This window comes from Gymnoscopelus microlampas (assembly GCF_963454915.1).
Source record: "Gymnoscopelus microlampas genome assembly, chromosome: 15".
Taxonomy (NCBI): domain Eukaryota; kingdom Metazoa; phylum Chordata; class Actinopteri; order Myctophiformes; family Myctophidae; genus Gymnoscopelus; species Gymnoscopelus microlampas.
The window spans coordinates 28,476,933-28,501,182 of record NC_139952.1 but is presented as its reverse complement, the minus strand read 5'-3'; the positions used below and the strand labels follow the sequence as shown (position 1 = coordinate 28,501,182).

At 40.7% G+C, this 24,250-nt stretch overlaps 1 protein-coding gene across 2 annotated transcripts; it reads left to right on the top strand.

Moving 5' to 3' along the window:
• Positions 1–232: 232 nt before the first annotated feature.
• bzw2 (basic leucine zipper and W2 domains 2) lies at positions 233–23,929 on the top strand. Of its 2 annotated transcripts, none has more exons than XM_084080115.1 (12): positions 233–372; positions 3,034–3,104; positions 6,284–6,460; positions 11,187–11,293; positions 11,619–11,684; positions 12,246–12,381; positions 12,751–12,860; positions 15,892–16,062; positions 16,378–16,524; positions 17,907–18,045; positions 20,764–20,895; positions 22,734–23,929. In XM_084080115.1, the coding sequence occupies exons 2-12, from the start codon at positions 3,041–3,043 to the stop codon at positions 22,760–22,762; spliced, it is 1,278 nt and encodes a 425-aa protein (XP_083936241.1). In that variant the 5' UTR covers positions 233–372; positions 3,034–3,040; the 3' UTR covers positions 22,763–23,929. The 2 variants fall into 2 exon arrangements, with proteins under 2 accessions (XP_083936241.1, XP_083936240.1); XM_084080114.1 differs by lacking the exon at positions 233–372 and adding an exon at positions 2,540–2,608.
• The last annotated feature ends 321 nt before the right edge of the window (positions 23,930–24,250 follow it).

Below are 24,250 nucleotides of genomic sequence, written 5' to 3'. Positions count from 1 at the left end.
CTGCTATTTTAAAAAAAACTCTTAGAAAAAAAAGTGGGATATTTGGAATATTTTTTGTGGCACAAAACCTTTATGGAAATATTTGAGAACCGCTGGTTTAAAAAAAAATATTTAAAAAAATGTGAGACAAGCCTAAATAAGCAAGTACACGTTAGAAACAAGCCCAAAACACCGCAACCCGCAACTACCAAGTTTTACACTTGACCCAAAGTCGCTTATAATAAGCCGACATGGCAACACTGGTTGTCTGAGTGTGTGATTTGAACAAGCGGAGTGAAGCGGCTATACTTGATCACAATAAAGCTGACTTCATAAGGGATAGTTCTACAGAATCTCCATTATCCAACTTATTACTGAGTCAACCACAGTCAGGTAAGACCGAGAGTCATAATAACCTATATTATATACAAAGAGTAGACCTACGTGACGTCTAAGTTATTGTTGTCACACGTGTTTGATTTGTCCGATTATTTGGATTCAGTCTACTTTCTACAACAGCGTAGTTGGTACAGTAATTAGAGAACACGTTATATCGTTTAATATATATATATATATATATATATATATATATATATATATATATATATATATATATATATATATATATATATATATAGGGTTGTACGGATAGGCTAACTACTTAGACAATGTGTGATGTAAGGTTGTTAAAGTGACCTTATTGCTCTACAGGTGCGCTCAGATAAACATTCGGTTAGTATAACGGTGTCGCTACACAGAGTCATTTGTAGGTTCAAGTTATGACTATCGCACATCAGTCACAGCTGATTGACTGTGACTAGCACAAAGACTGTCTTCTGTACCACAACCTGTGTATGTATGAGATTTTCACTGTGACTGTCTAGTGGTCAATAGGTGGCCGCCTAAATTGGATATGTTTCCCCAAAATGTTATAAAGATAGAAGTAAACTATACTTGATTAAAACATGCTTAAACATTCGACAATTAAGTTCTGTCTAATATTTCTACAAAAAGAAAAACACTGTATATCCAGTCATTTTGGGGTATAAACACGAAGATGGAGGATACAATTAAATCTGATAATGATGCATGTTCACATCATGTATACTTTACATTGCTTAAGGCAAATTTTTTCAAATATATATATATATATATATTTTTTTACATTTTGGACAAAATAGACAATTTTACATAGAGGTGTCCAGATATCCCTAGTGCCCACCTATCCTGTATCCATCTAGTCCGTGTCTACTATCCATAACCTGTGTACACGAGAACTAAATGTCTATCATGTCCTGTGTATGAGAACTATGAAACCACACATTTTGATAGCAGGTTATTTAGACAAATGCTACTGTATGTTCATTGTTTACCTGGTATCCTAGTTTCAACGTTGTACAGATTATTTTAATAGTAATTCTTTAGACTGGTGCTAGGTTCTTGGGTTACTCGTGATCCTAGTTCATCTCTCTGCATTTGATGACATATGCATTTACTTTTCTTATTGTAAGTTTCTCTGGTTGTCTATCATAACCTACTGTATGTGTGAGAACTTTCAATGACTATCATCATAATGAGGACTTCACAATGATTGGCACCAGTGTGTGAAAATTAATGCAGAAAAAAGCTGCTAAGAAGCACCAGTAATATTACTTTTACTAACACTTGAACATTTCTAACACTTACTAACGTTCCAATTAATATTGCCTATAAACTGTTACTAAAACAAGACTATAGAATAGATAATGTTGGAGGTATTGAGTTTGCTGACTTAAGACAGCCATTCAAATTGGTCTCTTGATTTGCCTAATACTTTTCATTATTGTGTCACGTGTATGGCAATTCTAATAGCTTATGGCAGTGCCAGGAGTAGTGGACAGACTCTGTTTACGGCAGACAAGCAGTCCAGCATTGATGTTGTGGATTAGAAAGTGCTGTAATCCCTGACCTGGCCTATAGTGCTCAATCCCCTCAGTCTGGTCACCATACTGTAAGCCTGTTGCTCAACGTTCTGCAAGTGACTGGCAGCGTCAATTAGGGGGGCAAAGTATATATTCCTTTATTAGAGATTGTTCTATCCATTACGCGAATAATCGAGAAGGGTGTTTAAAAAAGAGAACTTTTTATGTGAAAAAAAATAATAATTTTATTTTTTTTAAATTGACTAAATCAGTCTGATTAAGAACTTAAGCCCTATTTTATACTTCACCGTACAATGGTGTTGTGCACAAATACCAAAAATAGCCAATCTAAAAGCTCACAATTGTTTTGAAAACTTTCACAATGTCAGTCTAAACCAGCTGTTTGAAAACATAAAGTAAAAATGAGGCTAGTGCTGATCAACCGGACAGGTGTGTTTGCTGTCTGGTTTGTACATGTGTATGTGTGAGTATGTTATTAGCCATGGCTACACATTCCCTTTCAGTAATATGACACGTGTCCCCAGTAGAAGATGAGAGAGAGGGGGAGAGAGAGAGAGAGAGAGAGAGAGAGGTTTGTGCTGCAGGGATGAGCCCACTATATTTAGCACAGAGCACAGGGTTGGCAGGCGAGTGAGAGAACTCTCAGACACAGCGACCACTCTGTTACAACTGTTTAACTCAGTGCTGGTACGAGACACTCACAGCTGGTAAGCATTGAGCCTTGAACTTTTTCTAGGGTTATTGAAAAATCTGTGCTTGTGACTAGTGGACACAGGTATCCCAGAACACAATGTTTGTCACTATTATTATGGTACAGTTATAAATAATGTGCGTGTCAATCTATATAATGTATGTTGTCTTTTTGTGGATCTTTTATTAACCAAAATAAATGACATATTACCGGTATACAGGTTTTTCTGGACTTTTAAGTTTCTTGATTTCTGATCTGATAACAAAGCTATTACCGAGTTTACATGTCGTTTGTGTGATTTTACGTAAAACAAAAAAATGTGATTTTACGTTGTATGAGCAGCAGTTTCTAATTGTGTGTGTGTGTGTGTGTGTGTGTGTGTGTGTGTGTGTGTGTGTGTGCGTGTGTGCGTGCATGCGTGTGTGTGTGCGTTGCTTTCAGGACTTTTATGAATACCGGTAAGCAGCAGAAGCCAGTGCTCACAGGCCAGAGGTTCAAGACCAGGAAAAGGGGTGAGCACCAAGCATTGTTCAGAACCACCGGCTGCTCACAATTTATCACACTGGTTGACAAAGAAACCGATGTGATGGTTTGATTCTAGAGCCAGACCGATATGTATCAGTTTGGCTGATATTATTTGACTGTTTTTTAATTTCTTTTTTAAACCTTTGTTTATTGGATTTTAACAGAAGCATTCATTGCATACAAATGTCCAACATACAGTCATTGAATTGCTTCATTTATAGATCCCAATTAAGAAAAAACAATTTACATGAAAAACAGAGAAAAGAGTCTTGAGACAGAAATAAAACAAAAAACAACAACACATAGAACCAAAAACAGAAACTTAAAAATACACATCAGTCAGCTGAACCATATAGATATTAATATACAGCAGGACAGCACTCCCATCACGACATCCAGATAACAACACCAGCAGACATACAATACTCTAATCAGGAATGAAAATGTGTCCCGATTTTTAACCACTTTCAACGTGGCTCCCTATTTTGGTTTCAAACATTTTCAAAGGTTTTAAATAATTGTAAAATATAGCAGATCTACAAGCACACCACCACACAACTCGTTGCAATGTGTTATTTTAGAATTTTCTATTTATGAACATTTTGAATAAAGTTTTTCAAATTGCTTTAGTACTTACATCAGTAATCGGTGGGCTAGGACTCCTAAATCAGAACCATCAGAGCCAAACCTCAGCATCAGTCTGGCTGTATTCTCAAAATCTTTCTCTAATTTCTAAAATAATTGTAATAAGTCTTCCATTACAAAGTAACATATTCATTTATATATTTAGTAGCAATGTTTGGTACTGAATAACATAAATAAGCAGAACCTTTGCACACCTACAGATGCATCAGAGAAGACCATGGGCCAACTATAGTATAAAAAGGAAGTCCCACACACTATCATCTTCACCTGCAAATAAAAAAATAAAAAAAATACATTTATTTGTATACATTTTCAAGTTATTTGTAAACATATACTTTTATTTGCAAGTGAAGATAGTGTGTGTGGGAAATCTATCATCCTTGTATTATGAGATATCATTTCAAAATTGATTTTGTGTCCGTTTAGTGAAAGTGGACACTGAACACACATACACACACACTCACTCACGCACTCACTCATGAACTCACACATATACTCACACTCACTCCCTCACTCAGCCATGCACACACACATACGCACCAGGTTGTGACACGGACCATTAACTCTAAAGCCCTTCCATCAGGCCAGCTGGGCTCCCGTCTGCTGTGGTGCCAACAGGTTGTTTTTGTCCAATGGCATTCACTGTCAGCTATTACACAAGCCCTCCACTGGCATTGGCTCTCAGACATTAACAAGTTCCTAGAATGTCCCAGTCCCAGTGGCGTCACGCTAGTGGAAACGTGTCACTGTGCTAGTTGGCATGACATTGGTGCACAGCCCTGCCAGCCTGCTCCTTCGTCTACCATGGGCATCATTCACTCACGCAAAACAGGAGAGAAAGGGTCCTCAACTCTGAGTTTAAGTAAACTATTAGGTACTATAAGATAACTTCACAGAAGGAAAAGACTGACAGACGGATGGATGCGTTTTGGATGAAACACGTCTGTCTTAAAGCAGCACTATCTAACCTTTTTTTGATGAATAAAAGTGAGAGTATGTTAATCCTCCTATAATTTGACAAACCTCTGTAGTGGTGCGTGGTGTAGTTGGTTCTGCCTATTTCTCCTCAGTGGCTGGAGCAATTGATCTGAATTTGCACACAGCCATTGACCATTACCATGTGCACCGAACAGCGAAGCCCGTTTTTCGATTACACAAAATCTCAGCTGTTAATTAACGGTTTTGTGTTCGCTGGTTCCCGGGTTGCCAGATCATGTGCGCATATCCCCCCACGGGTATGGTCTAGTACAATATAACTTATACAATTGGGGTGGTTGTATTTTGTCTCCCTGCTCATCTATTGAGACATTTAGATTGTGTCAAAGGTCATGTCTCACCTAGACACAGGATCTGACACAAATTTTGACCTGATGATGGTCAAGATTCTATTTATCCCCTGAGCAAGCAGGCAGACTCCATTAGCTCAATGGTAAAAAATTCAACACTTGCGAAGGACACCGGCTTCAAATCCGTGGTAGAAGAGGAAAGTTACATAGTGCAGTTTTAATATGCTGTATTCAATATTTGAAGATTAGATCGACACAGAGTATGTTTGTGCAGGTTTCCTAGCATCCCCTTTTCTATAATTATTTGTCAATGCCTAAGTACTGTAGAAAGTACTCAGTTAGATTAGAGTACTAAGGAAATCTGTCTAACTTGGCAGCGTTACTTATTGATAAAACTAAACGTTGGCATTCTCTTCTTGAAGCTGCCTTGGCTTTTGAAAATCAGTAACAAGTGAGTGTGTCACACTGAACCATCGGTCACTATACACTCGCAGAACAAGGAGACCGGTTTCATTTTACACTAAAAAAAAAACAATTGCCTATTGAAAGGAATTAACATTGTAGGCTTTGTGATGAGGAATCCTCATTGGATTAAATGGAGACGCTTAAGCCCTTGCCAAGCAAACAGTGTTCTGGGTTACAGGAAAGCTTCAGAGGGACAATGGCCTGTGTGCCATGCCCAGCTAAATATAGCTGTGATAATCACGCCAGCTTCATGCTGCCGTAAAAGTACATATCTGTTTATACATTATTATATGACGTCTGCGGAACCTATTGTACAATGTAGTGAGCCAGTTACACTGGCCATTTTCTGGTAATGTCCTGTAATATAGTGATTCGCAAAGAGGGGTGCGGTGACCCCCAGGTGTCCTTGACGGGGTTCCAGGGGGTTCCTAGCAAAATGAGGAACAGTTTAACCGCTTTAACCACTGTTTTATACTTAAGCTATTCAAAAATATTATCTACAAGAGCACAACCCATCACGGCACATTGTGAGCTTGTAGATGGGCTATTTTCAAAACAACCTGAAAAAATCTTAAATTTGTGACAAATTTTGAATTATTTTGAAAATGTTAATAACACAAATCTTCACTTATAGGGCTCCTTGGCACAAAGTCTTTTCACATGGGTGTCCGGGGCCAAATACGGATCAATGGGGTCCTTGACATGAAAATGTTTGAGATACCTCTACTGCAAAGTCTCCTTAACCCGCACTTCCATGTCCTGTCTCTCAGATGAAAAGGAGAAGTTTGAGCCCACAGTTTTCCGAGACACAATCGTTTTGGGCCTCAATGAAGCGGGCGAGGACCTGGACGCCATAGCCAAGTTCCTGGACGTCACCGGCTCGCGTCTGGACTACCGTCGCTATGCCGACACCCTGTTTGACATCCTCATCGCGGGCAGCATGCTCGGTGAGTGCACTGAACGACTGTCTAGACTGCTTGTGTGACGTCAGACTTGGCTGGATGTTCCGAGCATGATATTTAAATCGTCGCTGTCGGGCATGAAACCTTGTATGTCCAAAACCTATTATCTTTCAGGAAAAGGAAAAATGTAACCGTGTTCCAGTGGATTATTATTGAGTCACAAGCTTTCGTTAATACTTTTTATTGGTTCAATATTCATAAAAACCCCTCTGACACACTTAACCACTTTCAATTACAGAAATGGTGACAACTTCAAGCTCAGAACGTGTCGCATCATTTCATGTCATACGATGAAGTAGGGCATTCATTTATGAAAAAAAATACAAATTTGAAAGATGGAGATACAAGGTTTCCACCCGTCAGTGACAAAGTTAAGTCTCAGATCATCCTGTCTGACTGGAGGCACCAAATCCTGTTTTTGATTAATTTATATTTTTTAGCCTGTTTTTTTTAACCTTTTTCTTTATTTAGAATAAGAGAGAGACAGGATTCTGGGGGCAGAGAGAGGGGAAGGACACGCAATGCAGGTCTTCAGCCTTAATCAAAGCAGGGACTTTGGGATTATGTGGTCTACGCGCCATCTGGTTGGCTACCGGCGCGCCCCCAAATCCTGCTAGTTTTGTGGGACAGGGACAAAACGAATACACCCTGCGCTGTTCAAAGGGTAACATTAGTGCTTTTAGTTGGGTACAAGTACCATAGTACCAGTCTCTTCATTTACAGTCCAAGTGTCAGACCACGTCAGTCCAGAGTTGTAAAGCTTGCTCAGGAAAGGACAAAGCGACCACTTGGTGGCTGTGTCAGATTAAAATAGTAATTCTGCTTAATCAAAGACATCCCCTTCCGTCCCTGTGCACTGGAAAAGACTCCCTTTACCACTATTGATTCAAAAAATCACACCCTGTGTGAAGGAAGCGGTGCCTTTGGGGCGGGCCTTAACTCATTTCAGTTCGTCCCTATTGGTGGTCTGAGTCCACTTACCAAATTTGTACTTGGTAGCATGCTGCAAACTGGAATGATGGCTGTTTAAAGCCCAGCCAATGGGCAGACAGAGGGGGCGGGGCTTAAGTAATGACAGTTAGTCCCTATTGCTGGCTTTAGTCCATGTACAAAATTTGTACTCCATAGCATGCTGCGAACTTGAGTTATGGCTGTTTGAAGGCCAGTCAATGGGAAGACGGAGGGGGCGGGGCTTCAGCAATTCATGCTGGTCCCTATTGGTGGTCTAAGTCCACATACCAAATGTGGACTTGGTGGCATGCTGCAAACTGGAGTTATAGCTGTTTAAAATCCCGTGCTCATCCCGTGCTCATACGGGCGCTGGGGGTCCCTGGACCCCTCTTTGATAACGTCATCAATTCATGCTCGTCCCTATTGGTGGTCTAAGTCCACATACCAAATTTGGACTTGGTGGCATGCTGCAAACTGAAGTTATAGCTGTTTGCTTCTTTCCCGTGCTCAAACAAACGGCCCGTGCTCAAACAAATGGACGGACACGCAGACAGAGTCAAACGTAGAGCGGTTGGCACCGCTAAAAAGGAGCCAGCATCTCCTGTGCGCTGTTTCAGTGGGGCAGATTTTTTTTCTGGAAAAAAAAATGTATCAGTGAAATCCATAATATTTATATAATGTTTACACCCACAATGGAGCTCTTTTACAGTTGGCTTCTATCTGTGTGTTAAGCCTGATTATCAGAATGACTTGGGATGTCCTTTATAGTTTAGTAATATACAGGGGTTTACACTAAATTGGAAACTTCACCAGCCTCATTGAATCCTATTTACTATAATATTTAAATAAGCATTGGATATACCATCTTTTTCTGGTAGCTGTGTGATATGCTTCACTGTTCTGTCAGTTTCAGTGACTCTTGGCTGTAAACTGGTCAGTCTGTTTATCCTCCCTGTCGTTTAGCTACAGTAGTTGAATTATAATCTCTCTTAACATGCCCACATGCATGCACACCCACACGCACATAACACACATTCATTCACATCCAGCCTATCTTGAATCTGTCTAGGATTTGTTTCATTGTTGATTTTCAGTAGGTGGCAGGCCTGTGACCAGGAAGACCCCACTCCCTGCCAAACCAATTAGAGTTAAAAGGTTTACCTTCACAAAGATTAGATGATCTAGTAACACTAGCAAAGATCTAGTCACAGTAGCAATGAGGTCAAAGGCAGCTCCATGGTGGAGAGAAGGATGCTGTCCTGTAAGACCAATTTTCCAACGAGAAATATACATGACTGGTTGAATTTGAGTCAAGTCAAATAAAGCAGTCTTTATTGTCCCAAAGGTACAATTTGTTATGCAGTCTGCAGTCATTTAAAAACAAAACAAAATAAGCATTGCAAATATAAAACTTTGTAAATAGCAGGCACAATAACAAGACAGAAAAAGGACAATGTTTGCTCTTTAGTCTATGTAAAAATCAATGCCTTATCATCCAGTGCAAGGCAATGAATAGCAGCTTAAAGCACTTTGTAGATAAATAATAAAACGTCAGATCAGGTGGATTTCGAGATCCAGTTGCCAGCCTGTAATGTCAGTCAACTATGACTTATAATTTCCCGAATTCCCTGATCCAAGCTCCATTATAAAATGTAAAAATGTATTTTTATATATACGCACGCACGCACGCACGCACGCACGCACGCACGCACGCACGCACGCACGCACGCACGCACGCACGCACGCACGCACGCACGCACGCACGCACACACACACACACACACACACACACACACACACACACACACACACACACACACACACACACACACACACACACACACACACACACACACACACACACACACACACACACACACACACACACACACACACGATACCAGTGGATGGCTGTGAATGTCAAGGTACTGTAGCTGTGTAATGGAGGATAAGCCTTTAGCTTGGATAACAAATAGGACAAAAACAGGATAACACTGTAAGCAGCAAGAATATCGTGAAAAAATACTGTTAGTCCCATCTGTTGGTAAATGTGCCCATCTATGTTTGTCCAAACAGTTTCCTGTGCATAATGGCCTTAAAACATTAACCCCAAGCCAACCTGGCAGCAGGTTGAACTGTAATGCCACACATAGTTATTTTTTTTATTGAAATGGGAAGAGATTAACAGCGGTGGCTACACGGTAACATGAATACGTAAATCATGCTGTACAACTGTTAGTGGTGGCTCTTAGTGAGCTAGTTGTAGTAACTAAAATGACAGAAACAAGTACAACATATAATCACTATATGGTCGACTTTGGCAAATTTTGTTGAAACAAGTTGTTTGCCTGGGCTGGTATAGATTTTCCAATACCCCTTACAATAGAAAGATGGGATTAAAGGTTAGAAATGTGCAAAGTTGCCCTTTAATGAAATTGTAATGTTACGTACATGAAGCGTCAAGCCAGAATCTCTGTTGACAGTAGGTTATATAGTATCACTGCAGCCGTAGATAACATTTAACAGTATGTATGATGTTGTTTGAACTTGGTCATGTGTTTCTATAAATGTCTGCTAGCTACAAAAATAAAATGTTTTCATTGATAGAAATTGATAAAACTTTTCAAATAGTTTTCTTTGTCATCGGTACAAAAACCCTGTCTGCTGTCTTGTCAGCCCCAGACTGGGGACATAAGCTTCAGATGCGGGGACATGCTCTAATTAGTGCTTTTTTTTTTTTTTTGAACACTTTGTTTTTATTTTTCATTTTTATACATAAGATACAGGTAAATAGTCGTATATATGACAACTTGTTCCCCCAATCCCCAACCCTCCCCCCAAGGTCGTAAGACAAAAAAAAAAAGACAGGACATTGCAAAAAATGAGAAAAAAATAAATAATAATAATAATAATAATAATAATAATAAAAAAAATCTTACCAAAAAGGAAAAAGACAAGACAGACAAACAAACGGACAGACAGACAGGTCAAACAGTTCAACTCTCGTCAAGATATGTTGTACTTTTTTGAGTCAAGGTAGATATTTCTGTTATTGAAATCGGTGAATAAAAAAATACATGAGAAAATAAATATTCTGTATCCAGCCGTCTCTGTTTTGTGGGCCTCCGGCCAGAGGTTGATATGGTCAGACTTTGTTGGGCGTCATCAATTGTATAAAGGAGTATGCATTTAAGTGAAAGGTATGTTTTCAACAAATTCTACAAAAGGGGTCCAGGTTTTAATGTATCTATCTTTGGAGCCGCTACGATTATACCTCAATTTCTCTAGGGGTAACATAAAGAGTACCTCTTTGACCCATTGTTGGAATGAGGGAGGTTTCTTTGATTTCCATTGTCTAAGTATCAGTCTGCGAGCCATCAGTGTAGTGAATGCTACAGCATTTGCTTGGAGACCCGTGAACCGTCCCCCGATCGGAGACACACCAAAAACGGCAACCACCGGGCAGGGATTCGCCTCTCCACCACCTATATAGGAAATTGCTTCAAAAATCCCCTCCCACAGCCTGACCAATGAGTTGCACGACCAAAACATGTGGCCCAGCGTGGCTGGTCTGTGCTGACATCTCGGACATCCCGCCTCAAAATCAGGGTAAATCTTGGCTAACTTGTCGTTAGAATAATGAAGTCTATGTGTGACTTTAAATTGAATAAAGCTGTGCCTTATACATAAGGAGGTAGTGTGTATACGTTTCAAATCTAATTAGTGCTTTTAACCTTTAATCCCACTTTCACTACCACAGCTCCTGGAGGCACACGCATCGACGACGGGGGCGACAAGACCAAGGTGACGGCATACTGCGTGTTCACCACTGAAGAAAGCCACTCAGCTCTACGCCTTTATGCTCAGGTACTCCAGAAGGCTTTCTGATGAAATGGGGGTAGATATACATGGCTCTGGAGGTATTGCGACTCTTGGAATCAAAAGAAATGTCAACAAAACCCCTTTTTGACAAAAATATGAAGGCTTCCTTTCAGAATTTTTGAGCAAAAGTTAAATAGTCCATTCATAGACAAGGAGCAAGTCATTCATAAATCATTATGGCTCAACAGTGCCTTCTGGTGTAAAGTACACAAATCTTTGGACCGCACCATCTCACATGGTGGCATTTAGTTTTGTGTCAAAGAACTGGATATTGTTGGCACTAATTGTCTCTATTTGATCTTCTTTGCAGGTTTTCCATAAGCTTATAAGGAGATATAAATATCTAGAGAAGGCATTTGAAGAAGAAATCAAAAAGGTAAAGACCAGAGTTGGGACTAACTTACTTTTGTTAATAACATTTACACACGCACCACACATAATGTGAATGTTATGCGATCTATGCAATTTTTTTATTCGCTTAAATTCCCAACAAGTCGCATTGTATTCTATTATTTCCTATTCCACTGGTTCTAAATGTCACAAATTCCATTTGTACACTCAAATGAACACTGATAATTTACAGTGTTGATTGGAGTTCACAAAGTTCTGATAGCTGTGTGATATGCTTTACTGTTCTGTCAGTTTCAGTGACTCTTGGCTGTAAACTGGTCGGAGTCTGTTATCCTCTCTGTTGTTTAGCTACAGTAACAGTAACCAAAAATGGTTCCAGTTGTACCCTCTCAGAGTTGCAGACCCTTAAGGATCTCGGACGAGACGTTGAGAAACTGGGTGCTAATCATATCCGTTAACATACGTAATAGAGACAAGAGTCAAGCAACACACACGCACACGCACACGCACACACACACAGTCTGAGCACCAGGCTCTCACCCTCATCCCTGTCCCTTCCTGTGTGCACATGTCACTTCCTGTGTAGCTGCTGCTCTTCCTGAAGGGTTTCTGTGAGTCAGAGCAGACCAAGCTGGCCATGCTGACCGGCATCCTGCTAGCCAACGGAACCATCGGAACGCCCATCATCAACAGCCTCTTCAGCGACAATGTCGTCAAGGAAGGTGTGTGTGTGTGTGTGTGTGTGTTTCTGTTTGGGTTAGTGTTATTATGACTTTATTATTAGTGTTATTATGAATTTATACTTAGTTGCGCATGTGTCAGGTACAAAACTAGCCGATCTACAAGCTCACAACGTGTCGCACTGCAGCACATTTTTATAACTCAGGTTTTAGGGTTTATTGTTTAAAAAAAATCGATTTATCCATTGCCATCCTAAAATGTTGATGTCCTCACAAGGACATCAAAATGTGTGTGTGGTTCCCTCTTGACGTTTACACCATCATGGTTTCTTTCTTCATGTGGTTGAATATCTTAAATGTATGAAGATGTAATGGAGGTCAGTTTTTAATATTTTTAATGTACTTTCTCAGGAATCTCTGCATCGTTTGCAGTCAAGATGTTCAAAGCGTGGATATCTGAGAAAGATGCCAATTCTGTCACCTCAGCTTTGAGGAAGGCCAACTTGGATAAAAGACTTCTGGTAAGAATAGAATTCACAGTGCATTGACCCCAATTATAGCTTGAGACCTTTGTTGTACGTCCTGCTCTCTCTGTCTGCTATCAATGTCCTGTCTCTATGCTGTTCTACTGAATTAACCACTTGAACCCTAGCATCCCTATTCTGGAGCGAACATTTGGCAAAAATAGCAGATGTGCAAGCTCTGTCACAGAGTGCATTGTTGTGGACTATTTTCGTCAAAGATATTTGGTGTAGAACGATAAAAGTAGGGCGCCTAGTATATACATCTGGGGGACTCCAGTCAACGAAGTATATTGGGTATAGTGGTTAAAGGAGATCACTGAAATGTCCTGAAGGTTTACCTGCATGGAACATTTCAACAAGGCAATTCAAACGGATTTACAAAACATTAAGAACATTAACTCATTGAGCGAATTAAGAATTAATTCTCAGAATCTCTTCTCTTAAACTCAGAATTAATTAAGTCAGCCGGTGCCAGCGTTTTTGAGCACTTTTACTGACTTTTCAAGAGCCACAGAATATTTTGTTCCAGGACCATCGACACACGAGTGTCGCAAAAGACGGAGGAGTGTCTCTGCTTCCATTGGGGGGGAAAGTGTGTCACTGCCACCCTCCGTTCTTTAGTTATTGGCTGTTGAATATAGATTGTTCTCGCCAAAAACGCAGAAAAAAACAAGAAAGCAGAGCAAACATTAGATCGGACGGGGCTGGGTTTGTTGTGATCACATTATTTCCGGAAATCGTGTTTACGCTGAAAGCGTCTTTTCAGCGTAAACACTGTTACATGTCATTGGCACTGAATGAGTAAAGAACCACATCAAAAAAACTGTGTGCAGCACAATAATAAAAAAGCTCAGTAAAAGGCGGCTGCAAAGAGAGCTTTGATTTAAAAGAAGTGAGAGTTGTACCAGACCTGCGGTTTTCTGGGAGTTTGTTTCAGAGATGTGGTGCATAAAAACTGAACGCTGCTTCTCTACGTTTATTTCCGACTCTGGGGACAGAAAGCAGACCTATCCACGACCTGAGAGGTTGGATATTTCATAGCAAAAGCAGAAGATAAGAAACCGTGCACACAGCAGCACGGTTTTGGCCCTAAACCGTATTTTGAAATAACCAGTGTAAATATCTGAGAACTGGAGTGATATGATCTACTTTCTTGGCCTTAGTGAGGACTCACGTAGCAGCGTACTGAATCAACTACAGCTGCCTGATCAATTTTTATTTAAGACACTGGTTCGCACAGTGGGGTCGGCCGGGGGACCCGCAAGAGTCCTTGAGGGCATCACAGGGGTCCCCAGCAAAATGAGAAATGGTTTCAACGTAAGCAAAGCCCTAAAAAAAACAGCTATTTGAAAATTGCCGCTCTACAAGCTCACGTGTCGCATCGCTACACGTTGTGAGCTTGTAGATTGGCTATTTTCTAATAATTCTGACAAACTGACAATGTTCTCTTATGGGGATCCCTGGCACAAAATCTTTTCAAATGGGGGTCCATGGCCAAATACATATACATTAGGGGGTCCTCCTTGACATGAAAATGTTTGAGAACCTCTGTTTTAGGGCGACCTGTAAAGACACCGTTACAGTATTAGTGGAGTCCACAGAAGATGAATGCATGGACAATGAGCTCTGTGGTGGTGGGTTGTGAACATTTTGCCGTTGAAGGCTAAATGCTATTATCTGCAGGGTGTTTCCATGGTGACACTGTTAACCTGTCAGTCCCCCTGTACTTTATGTTGCTAAAAATGCATCGAAAAATGCATTGTTCTGCTCAACATGAGGTATAATTATCAACAGGGAGGTCCCCTCACACTTTAACATCATGAATCCCTGTGAACTGAATGAATATTTAGCAGCGTTCAGTTTAGGCTGTGTCCACAAATTGATTATTTTAATGAAAGTGATTATTTTTTCGTTTGATTAGCTGTTGTCAGTTGATTCACCGAACCCTTAGTTGAATATACTGTAGTGTAGTTGTAGTTGAATATACCTGTACTGGGCAGATGCTCGCTCACTTTGAATCTGACAAAGTATTCCTCAGACACTGAGCATTAACGTCATGTTTGTTCCAGAAGTTGTCCTCAAATGTCATCTGAGGCTTGCTCAAATTAAAATCTGTGCTATGCTATCTTTTAATGACTTTGAGCAAGTGTTACATGCTTTTATTTCTACACGTGTGACTTTGGACTACTGTAATGCACTTTATGTTGGCATAAACCAGGACTCTATTGCATGTCTACAGTTAGTATGAAACGCTGTGGCGCGTCTTTCAACTGGAATCAACAAGCATGATCACATCACACCGATTCTGGCTCAAGGTCATTGCGGTGAGCTGATCAGATGAAACTTGTCGTCCCAAAGACACATTTAAAAACCAGAGGTGACTGAGTCTTTTCAGTAGTAGCCCCCAAATTATGTATGGAATGAGATACCCTCCCATATCAAACTGGCCCCTTCTGTTGAAACATTGAAATCTTGCCTTAAGTCTCACTTTTAATCCCACTTGAGAGTTTTGTGGTCTCTGCCAAGATTCACTGGCTGTGATGTTTGTGTGTTTTGTATTTTATAGTGATTTATGTCGTTTTTTGTTTCTTTATTGTGTTTTTATTATTCTTTATATGTCTTAGCTCCTATAGTGTATTTATTATTTTAGATTCCTCGTGCAGCACTTTGGTAGTGGACTTTGCCTGGATTCCTTTTTAGTATGACCGTTCTTTTTTTATGTCTTTGCTGTCGGGCAGAAACCTTGTCTCCATCTTTCAACTTAAAAAACAATGCATTATTGAAACTACTTCGTTATACTACTACAGTATCACACAAAAGTAGCTAAAATGGCACATCTACAAGCTCACAAAGCGTCACATTGTATTTAACCAATAAAAAATATTAACTGTAGCTTGTGACTTAATAATTACTACATTGGATCCATTTGAACACAGGTTCTTTTTTTGTTCCATTTCCTGGAAAGTAGCGGTTTTAGACATACAAGGTTTCCGCCCGACAGCGACAACATTCTACTAAATGATTTCAGGAGCTGTTTCCTGCCAACAAGCAGAACGTGGAGCACTTCACCAAGTACTTCACGGAGGCGGGGCTGAAGGAGCTGTCGGACTTCCTGCGCGTGCAGCAGACCCTGGGAACACGCAAGGAGCTGCAGAAGGAGCTGCAGGAGCGTCTGTCACAGGAGTGTCCCATAAAGGAGGTACTGGGAGACCCTGGGAAAAAATAATGTCTGCGCGCTGGTTAGATACGCTCGGCTGTGTTTTAATGCGCTATCTACAATGTTTCAATCAGCGGTTGAAATGCTGTTGAGAGTGCAGTCGAACACAGCAGAGCATACCTTGTGTTTTTTTTGTATGTTGAACTGTTGATGTTGTCCTGAACCTGGGTGGGCACTGAAGGGGATGATCTTCTCAGGCATTTAGATCTTAACCACTTACTGTAACAAGCCCTGTATACGACGAATTGTGAAATTAGCTGATCTGCAAGCTCACAGAAATAAGTTCTTCTTGCGCAGATGGTTGTGTATGTGAAGGAGGAGATGAAGAGAAGCTCGCTGCAGGAGCAGGCTGTGATCGGCTTGCTGTGGACCTGCTTGATGAACGCTGTGGAGTGGAACAAAAAGGACGAGCTGGTCACCGAGCAGGCGCTCAAACACCTCAAAGTAGGTCGTACTCCAAAATAGCCGATCTACAAGCTCAGTGAGGGATTTTTACGGCGTGGCACTCGAGAGAGCTGTCTAGAGGGGGATCTGTGTGTGTCTGTGTCCTGTGGCTAATCTCGCAAACCACTGGACCGATCACGATAAGCGCCACTTTTTTTGTGCACACTGCCAGTAGGCCAGGGAAGTAAATTCTTGAATTATTTTCACACCTGTTTTATCCTTCTTCTTTTTTTTTACTTTTAATTAAAAGTTCATTTTAACACTCGGCGAGTGTACAAATATACATCTGAACACTCTCAGACTTATACATGGATAAATTAACACTTGTTACTGACAAATGTATACTTATTTGAGCATGCGTCAGGTACAAAGCTAGCCGATCTTACAAGCCCACAACGTGTTGTGCAGCAGCGCATTTTTATAACTCAGGCTTTAGGGTTTAATGTAAAAAGAAATCCAAATCACATTGCCATCCTAAAGTTTGTATGTCCTCACAAGGATTGTAATACAAAGTGTGTGTGTGTGTGTGTGTGTGTGTGTGTGTGTGTGTGTGTGTGTGTGTGTGTGTGTGTGTGTGTGTGTGTGTGTGTGTGTGTGTGTGTGTGTGTGTGTGTGTGTGTGTGTGTGTGTGTGTGTGTGTGTGTGTGTGCCATCCTAAAGTTTGTATGTCCTCACAAGGATTGTAATACAAAGTGTGTGTGTGTGTGTGTGTGTGTGTGTGTGTGTGTGTGTGTGTGTGTGTGTGTGTGTGTGTGTGTGTGTGTGTGTGTGTGTGTGTGTGTGTGTGTGTGTGTGTGTGTGTGTGTGTGTGTGTGTGTGTGTGTGTGTGTGTGTGTGTGCAGAATGCGGTGGCCAGAATTCTCACTAACACCAATCGCAGAGCACACATAACACCGGTGTTGGCCGCACTTCACTGGCTGCCCATTAAGTCCAGAATAGATTTTAAAATCCTTTTAATAACTTCTAAAGCATTACATGGGCTGGACCGCTTTATATCACTGACTTACTGCGACCTAAGAACAATGTGAGATCTCTCAGGTCCTCTGACAAAGGCCATCTGGACTTAACCGCGACTAGACTGAAAACAAATAGTGACCAGGCCTTTGCAGTGGTTGCTCCTACACTGTGGAACGGCCTACCTTTGACTGTAAAAAATGCTGAGGTTGTTGACTGTTTTAAGAGCATGTTAAAAACACATTTGTTTCGTAAGCATTTTGTCTCTTGAAGTTTTTAGCTGACTCGCTTGTACAGGTCAATGTTTTTCATTCATTCTTGTTGTGTTATTACTCTATTGTGCTCCATTGTGGTCCCTTGTACAGCACCTTGTAATATTGTTTTGAAAGGTGCTTTATAAATAAAATGTACTTTTACTTACCTTGCAGCACAATGCTCCACTATTGGCAGAGTTCACCACACAGGGCCAATCTGAAATGGTGCTGCTGCTGAAGATCCAGGAGTATTGCTATGACAACATCCAATTCATGAAGTCCTTCTCCAAGATAGTGATGCTCTTCTACAAAGGTCTGCATATCCCGCATTTACATACACACAAACCCACATAATACAGTGTGCATATTTTCATTTATTTTTATATATATGTTTAGTTAACAGATTCAATATAAAAAAAAAACAATGTGTCAAGTTATAAAACATGAGACTGTTGCATTGCATTAAGGGTTTCTAGCCAAGGCAACTTTGTGACATTATGAAACAATTAAATAGCATTTGCACTAGCATGCACGCAGGCATACAGCATGCGTATACGTGCAGAATTGCATATAATAAATCAGTGTTCACAGCTTTGGTTTAGTTTCAACCAGTCTTTTACCTATACATTAAATATATCTTATGGTGAGGCTAGCGGCCAATTAGAGGGTCCAGTCCATCCAGAGAAAATCTGGACCGATTAATCTTTATAATGGAAGTAAATGGTGGTCAGATGGGACTGAAACCTTCTCCAAACATGGAACCATACTTAATAGATAAGTCATAAATGATTGACGTCATAGAAATTGCCATGAAGTCTAAGATCCACACAGGAGCCACGTCCGTTATTAGACCCTGTCCTGTTTTATTTGGTCTCCTATGCCCCTGGGCAGAGATTTGAGTCATACATTTTGATCTGATGCATACCTAAGCTGATATATATATATATATGTCACAGGTAGATTGGCATTCCAGGTAGATTGGAAGTGGAGCGCTTGTTTTTAGGCTCAGGGCGGGGCTGCGATGCGGGGACGACGACTACGACAACATGAATATACATACATACCTGCCTCAGTGGCGCACCTCGATAATCTTCTTTGGACTCCCCATCCACTATCACTGGGAGTCTGGGTTTGACTCCCGCTTGGGACATTACTTTTTCAAACAACCGCGGACTACTTTTTTTCGCCGATAAAGTATCCATTATCCACGACGGAGGCGCTCCGACTCAGCAGACCTTGAGGCCAAGGAGGCGCGCCCGAGCGCCTCCTGGCGCCCGCGCCGACCGGCCGATGGTCTGCTAGTCGACTAAGCGCCGTCCGAGTTATGTACCGATAGGCACAGAATCGTAAATGATGTTGTGGGGACTGCGTTCCCCCCTCTTTGCCCCAACTGCCACTCACTGCACTAACATAGCCCGCCAGCCCCGCCTCCTCAGGCTCGCCCCCTTGTGCTTCAACTGCATGGAATAAGGCTGTTGAATAAGGCTGTTCGCGGGTGTGTGTGTGTGTGCGCGCGTGCATGTGCGCGCATGCGGTGTGGCTTGCATTGCCCTCTGGCGTTGGTTCTGCATAATTGCCTGGGGGGCGGTGAAAAGAAAACAAGCGCTTTTCCAATCTACCTGGAATATATATATATATATATATATATATGTGTGTGTGTGTGTGTGTGTGTGTATATATGTGTGTGCGCGCGCGCGCAGTATAAGGTACTGTGAAGTTGTTTATGTAAGGTACTGTTGCAGCTACTGATATTGAAGGTGTATATAAACTCCTCAAAAAAAGTTTGGTAACTTTGGTCTATTATTTCTCCACCTCATTAATACCAATTGGTATTGTAATGTATATCGTTATCGTTGATTAGTCACCTTTACAACGGAAGTATAACTTGTAAGGATCGTGCAATCGTGGAATGAGCAACACAGTTAAAGGTGTGGGTAGCGCCCTCCGAAAAAGTGCCAAAATCCCCCAATATGCTTCTGCTGGTAATCGCTCTTGTTTTGAGCGACCTGCCAGCACACACCTGAGCATGGGTCCTGCAACTTTGTTGATCCAAGCAGCAGCACTGCCCCCATTGAAAGATGCCACATTTGTCCCTTCAGGATAAAGCATGTGCAGTAGGGCAAGTGGAAGCTGGTGTTCCGTTATGCAGAGTGGCAGCATTATTTAGTGTCAGCCCTCGTACCATTTCCAAACTTAGGACCAAGTTCCGTGAGACTGTTGAATCAAAGACAGACCTTAAAGTGGCCGTCCCAGGGGGACAACACCTCAAGAAGAGCGGTTCTTCACCCTTGCTTCACTGAGGAACCATAGGCTTTCTTCCAGAGATGTACAGGCAAGATTTGCACAACAATACCACAGACAGATTTCTGTCAAAAGGCCTTATCCTGAAGGGACAAACATGGCATATTTCCATGCGGGCAGTGCTGCTCCTTGGAGCATACACAAACTCAACAAAGTTGCAGGACTCATGCTCAGGTGCCAGTCACACACCTGCCAGCTGGTGTGTGCTGGCAGGTCGCTCAGAACGAGAGAAAATACCAACAGGAGCATATTGAGGGATTTCGACAATTTCTTGGGGGAGCGCTGCCCACACGTTTAGCTGGTTTGCTCATTCCACGATTGCACGATCCTTACATGTTATACCTTGTTGTAAAGGTGACTAATCAACGATAACAACAATCTCAAATACCATACCAATTGGTGGTATTGAAGGGGAGAAATAATCGACCGAAGTTACGTTTGAGGAGTTTATAATATGCCAATCTTATACATACATTGTACATAGGATTATCTATTTTTTTTAAAATGATCCTATTAGTTAAAACTACTGACAATTTGTTTTGCTCATTTTTTCTCTTTCTTTTTTTTCACTTATTACTATCATTTCCTATGCTGCTACATTGTCTCAAGGAAACCAAACAAAAAAGGTTTTACTCTTAGTACCTGTGCACAAGATGTAACAATAAATAAGACCTTTAGCCTTGATCCTTGAACATGAATGAATGTTTCCTGTGCTGTCTGTCTCTTCCAGCTGACGTGCTAAGTGAGGAGTCCATACTGAGGTGGTATAAAGATGGCCACGCCATGGTTGCCACCAAAGGGAAGAGTGTCTTTCTGGAACAGATGAAGAAGTTTGTGGAGTGGCTGCAGAATGCTGAAGAAGGTAACAGAGCTGTGATGTCACCTTATTATAATATAATTATCAATGTAGTTATTAGGTTTGTTTGATTGATTGATGTACTTTATTTATTATACAACAGTACCTGGAAGTACAAATTCTATTTGGTAGGTTAAGACTTAGACAGGGGCCATTTTCGAATTGCAGCCTCCTGAAGGTGTATCTTTAGGGCAGTTTTGAAAGTGAGTAGGGTTTTACACTCCTTTACTCCTTTTGATAGGGCATTCCACATTTTTGTTGAATAGCATGAGAACGAGTTCATTCCCTTTGTCGAGACAAATCTGGGTTGAACTTGATTTGTGGAGCTTCCTCTGGTGTTATGATCGTGGACTTCATTAACGTTTTGGAAGTATTTTGACAAATACAGGGGGATCCCAATGTTGTGGTGTATCTTGAAGACCAGGCCCATTAGGTCTTGTTAATGTACTCTTCATTGGTTCAATATTTATAAAAGTAGGCTCGGCCAAAACAGGCAAACATTCTGCGAAAACGGCAGATCTGCAAGCTACATTACGATGGGGAACCAAGTCCCCTGGGGGAGACACAAGCAGGCACAGACAAGCAGCTGTAATCCTCCCAGTAACCAGCAGAGGGCATCACCAACCCATGCCAAAGTTCAGGAATCAACAAGGTTTTATTTGTCACTAACTTGCAAGCAGCGAAATTGGACTTATTGTTATGCAAAAAAGATGCTAACATAATAATACAATGACGGAACAAATAAGTAAGAATAATAATAGAAATATGCAATAAAAAATATACAATAATTATCAAAATACTGAATTTAATGTAAATAGAGTTGGGGTTAATGTCTCGTCCTAGACAGGGACAAGAGCTTATCTTTTAGCAGTAGTTTCAAAACTTTGCAGGTATAATGTGCAGATACAATATCCATCCAATGGCAGCAGTGTTCAAAAGTGCAAAAAGGAGGCATGCATATTATACTGTATACATCAGGGGTGGGCAGCATTTATTTCCAGAGGGCCATACTGACCTCGATAAAGTGAGTGAAGGGCCACACATAGTACAACTGAATTAAAACAAACAACAAAATGTATGAATGATGTTAAAAACTGCATGAATTTGGTATGAATGATGTTAAAACTGCATGAATTTGGTAGACATGCCAGACTGCTTTACAATAAGGTCCCTGCTTTCAAGAATTTTCAGTTACAAAATGTTGATCTTTTTAAAAAATGTTTACAACTATACTGTATCACTCTGGTGTACTCTGGAATTACAATAAAAAAAGATTACTTACAACAATCCACGTCAATGCCGTATCAACTTTTAAATGAGCCAATAAATTTATACAGAATCTTAGCTTATCTGATATGCACCACTCCATAGGTCACTGATAAAACACATCGCATTATTATGTTATAAATGTTAATTACTTGGAGTCGAGTTAAGTAAATTTGTCTCAATACCATTAACATCTAGAATTGGGGGGGGGGGTCATTTGGTTTTTCTTTGAGGACTTGGCGGGTCGGATTGAGATGGTCAAAGGGCCGGGTCCGGCCCCAGGGCCCTATATTGCCCATGTGTGGTATACGTAGTAGTGTCGAGTCGTGAACTACGTGAGGAGGGCAGAACCGTATGTGCTGAAAAAGGTGAACGAATCATTGGAAATAATCTTTGTTAGTGAACTGAACGAACTGACTCGAGTCACTGACATTAATTTATGGTAGTTCCCATCACTAATACATAGAATGAGAGTCACTTGTCTATTCCATTTAGTTATTTTTTGTTCCTATGTTGTTTTGTCCATGTCCTCATATAGGGCTCTGACAGCTGGCTTCCTTTTTTCTTTTCGTTTTCAGAGTCCGAGTCTGAGGGAGAGGAAGACTAGGGAAGAGACCTTTTGATATTGTGAGGTTCTGAAGCCTCCTGTGGCCTGTATGTCTTTGCACCTGGTCACTGTCGCGTGGAAACCTTGTATGTCCAAAACTTGGTCACTTTTCAGAAAATGGAGGGGAAAGAAATAACCTGTGTTCCAATGTAGTTATTTAGTAACAAGCTCTTGTTAATACTTTTCATTGGTTCAATATTCATGAAACCCACAGCACTTTTAACTTTCTCTTGAAAATAAATACGTAAATATGGAGACGCAAGGTTTCTGCCTGACAGCAACTCCCTGTTAGCCTCCATGTTGCATAGAATTTGTCTAGGGAGAATTCATTAAGCCTAATGTGTTAGCGTTCTTATTTAAGGGGGTGTAAGTGAGCTTTGATAAGAGGTTAAAGCTCTGTATTCTAATGCAATACAATCACTTTCGAGAGTTCAGTAACGGGGGGGGGGGGTCTGGGGGGGGGGGTCTCCCCGTCTGTCCAGCTCTTTAGTTAACAGAAAATAATTTTTCAGGTTGGGATATCAATTTTATATTTTAGGAGAGAGAACTCCCGAAAGATTATTCATCAGATTATTTTTTACTTCCACTTCCAATTGTTTATCCTGTATCCTATTTAAGTTTACTCTCCTGATTGGATAAAATAGGTATCCTGACCTGAAAATGTGTTTTCTGTTTACTAAAGAGCTGGAGAGACGGGGAGACCCTGTTAATGAACAAAATAATCTGTGTTCCAATTGGATACAATGTAGATACAATTTAATTAGTCACAAGCTCTTGCTAATACTTGTCATTGGTTCAATATTCATAAAAACCCACAGACACTTTTCCCACTTTTGTGTGACACTGTAGTGACAAAGTAGGGCATTCATTTACAAAAAGCCATACAAAATTTAATGCAGAGACACCAGGTTTCTGCCAGACAGCAACAATATACAGTATATATATTATACTCAAGCCATCTTCACTGCCTTTGCAAGCAGTCCCTTTATCAACATTGTTCAGGTATAGCAAGAGTCAACCTCGTAATCTGCAGTGGTTTGTCACAAATCGTTTTATGACGCAAAACTTGTGTATGTGATGTGGCAATGCTTTTACCTTTTTATGAATAATAAAATGTTTTTATATGTATTCACATACTAATTTCTATGTGGCATACAAAAACCTGCCAAAAAACTGAATGTAATGTTTCTTCTCATTCTTGGGTTTTGTGTCATTCTTGGGTTGTGAATGTGCTCTGGCAATGACTACAGTAAGTCTAATTCAGTCCTTCTCAAGCATTTTAACTTCAAGGGCCCCCATAACTCTGAGAGTGCATTTGTACACTATGCAGCACAGCAGCATATTTATGTACAGTATATGGTCATCCTGACTGTCAGCACAGTCACAACAAGTCTTTGTTCTTTACACTGAAATGGCATCACTAATCGATCCTATTGCTCCAAATCATATCCCCCTTCAAGTAGTACACTAATCATACCTGCCAACCCT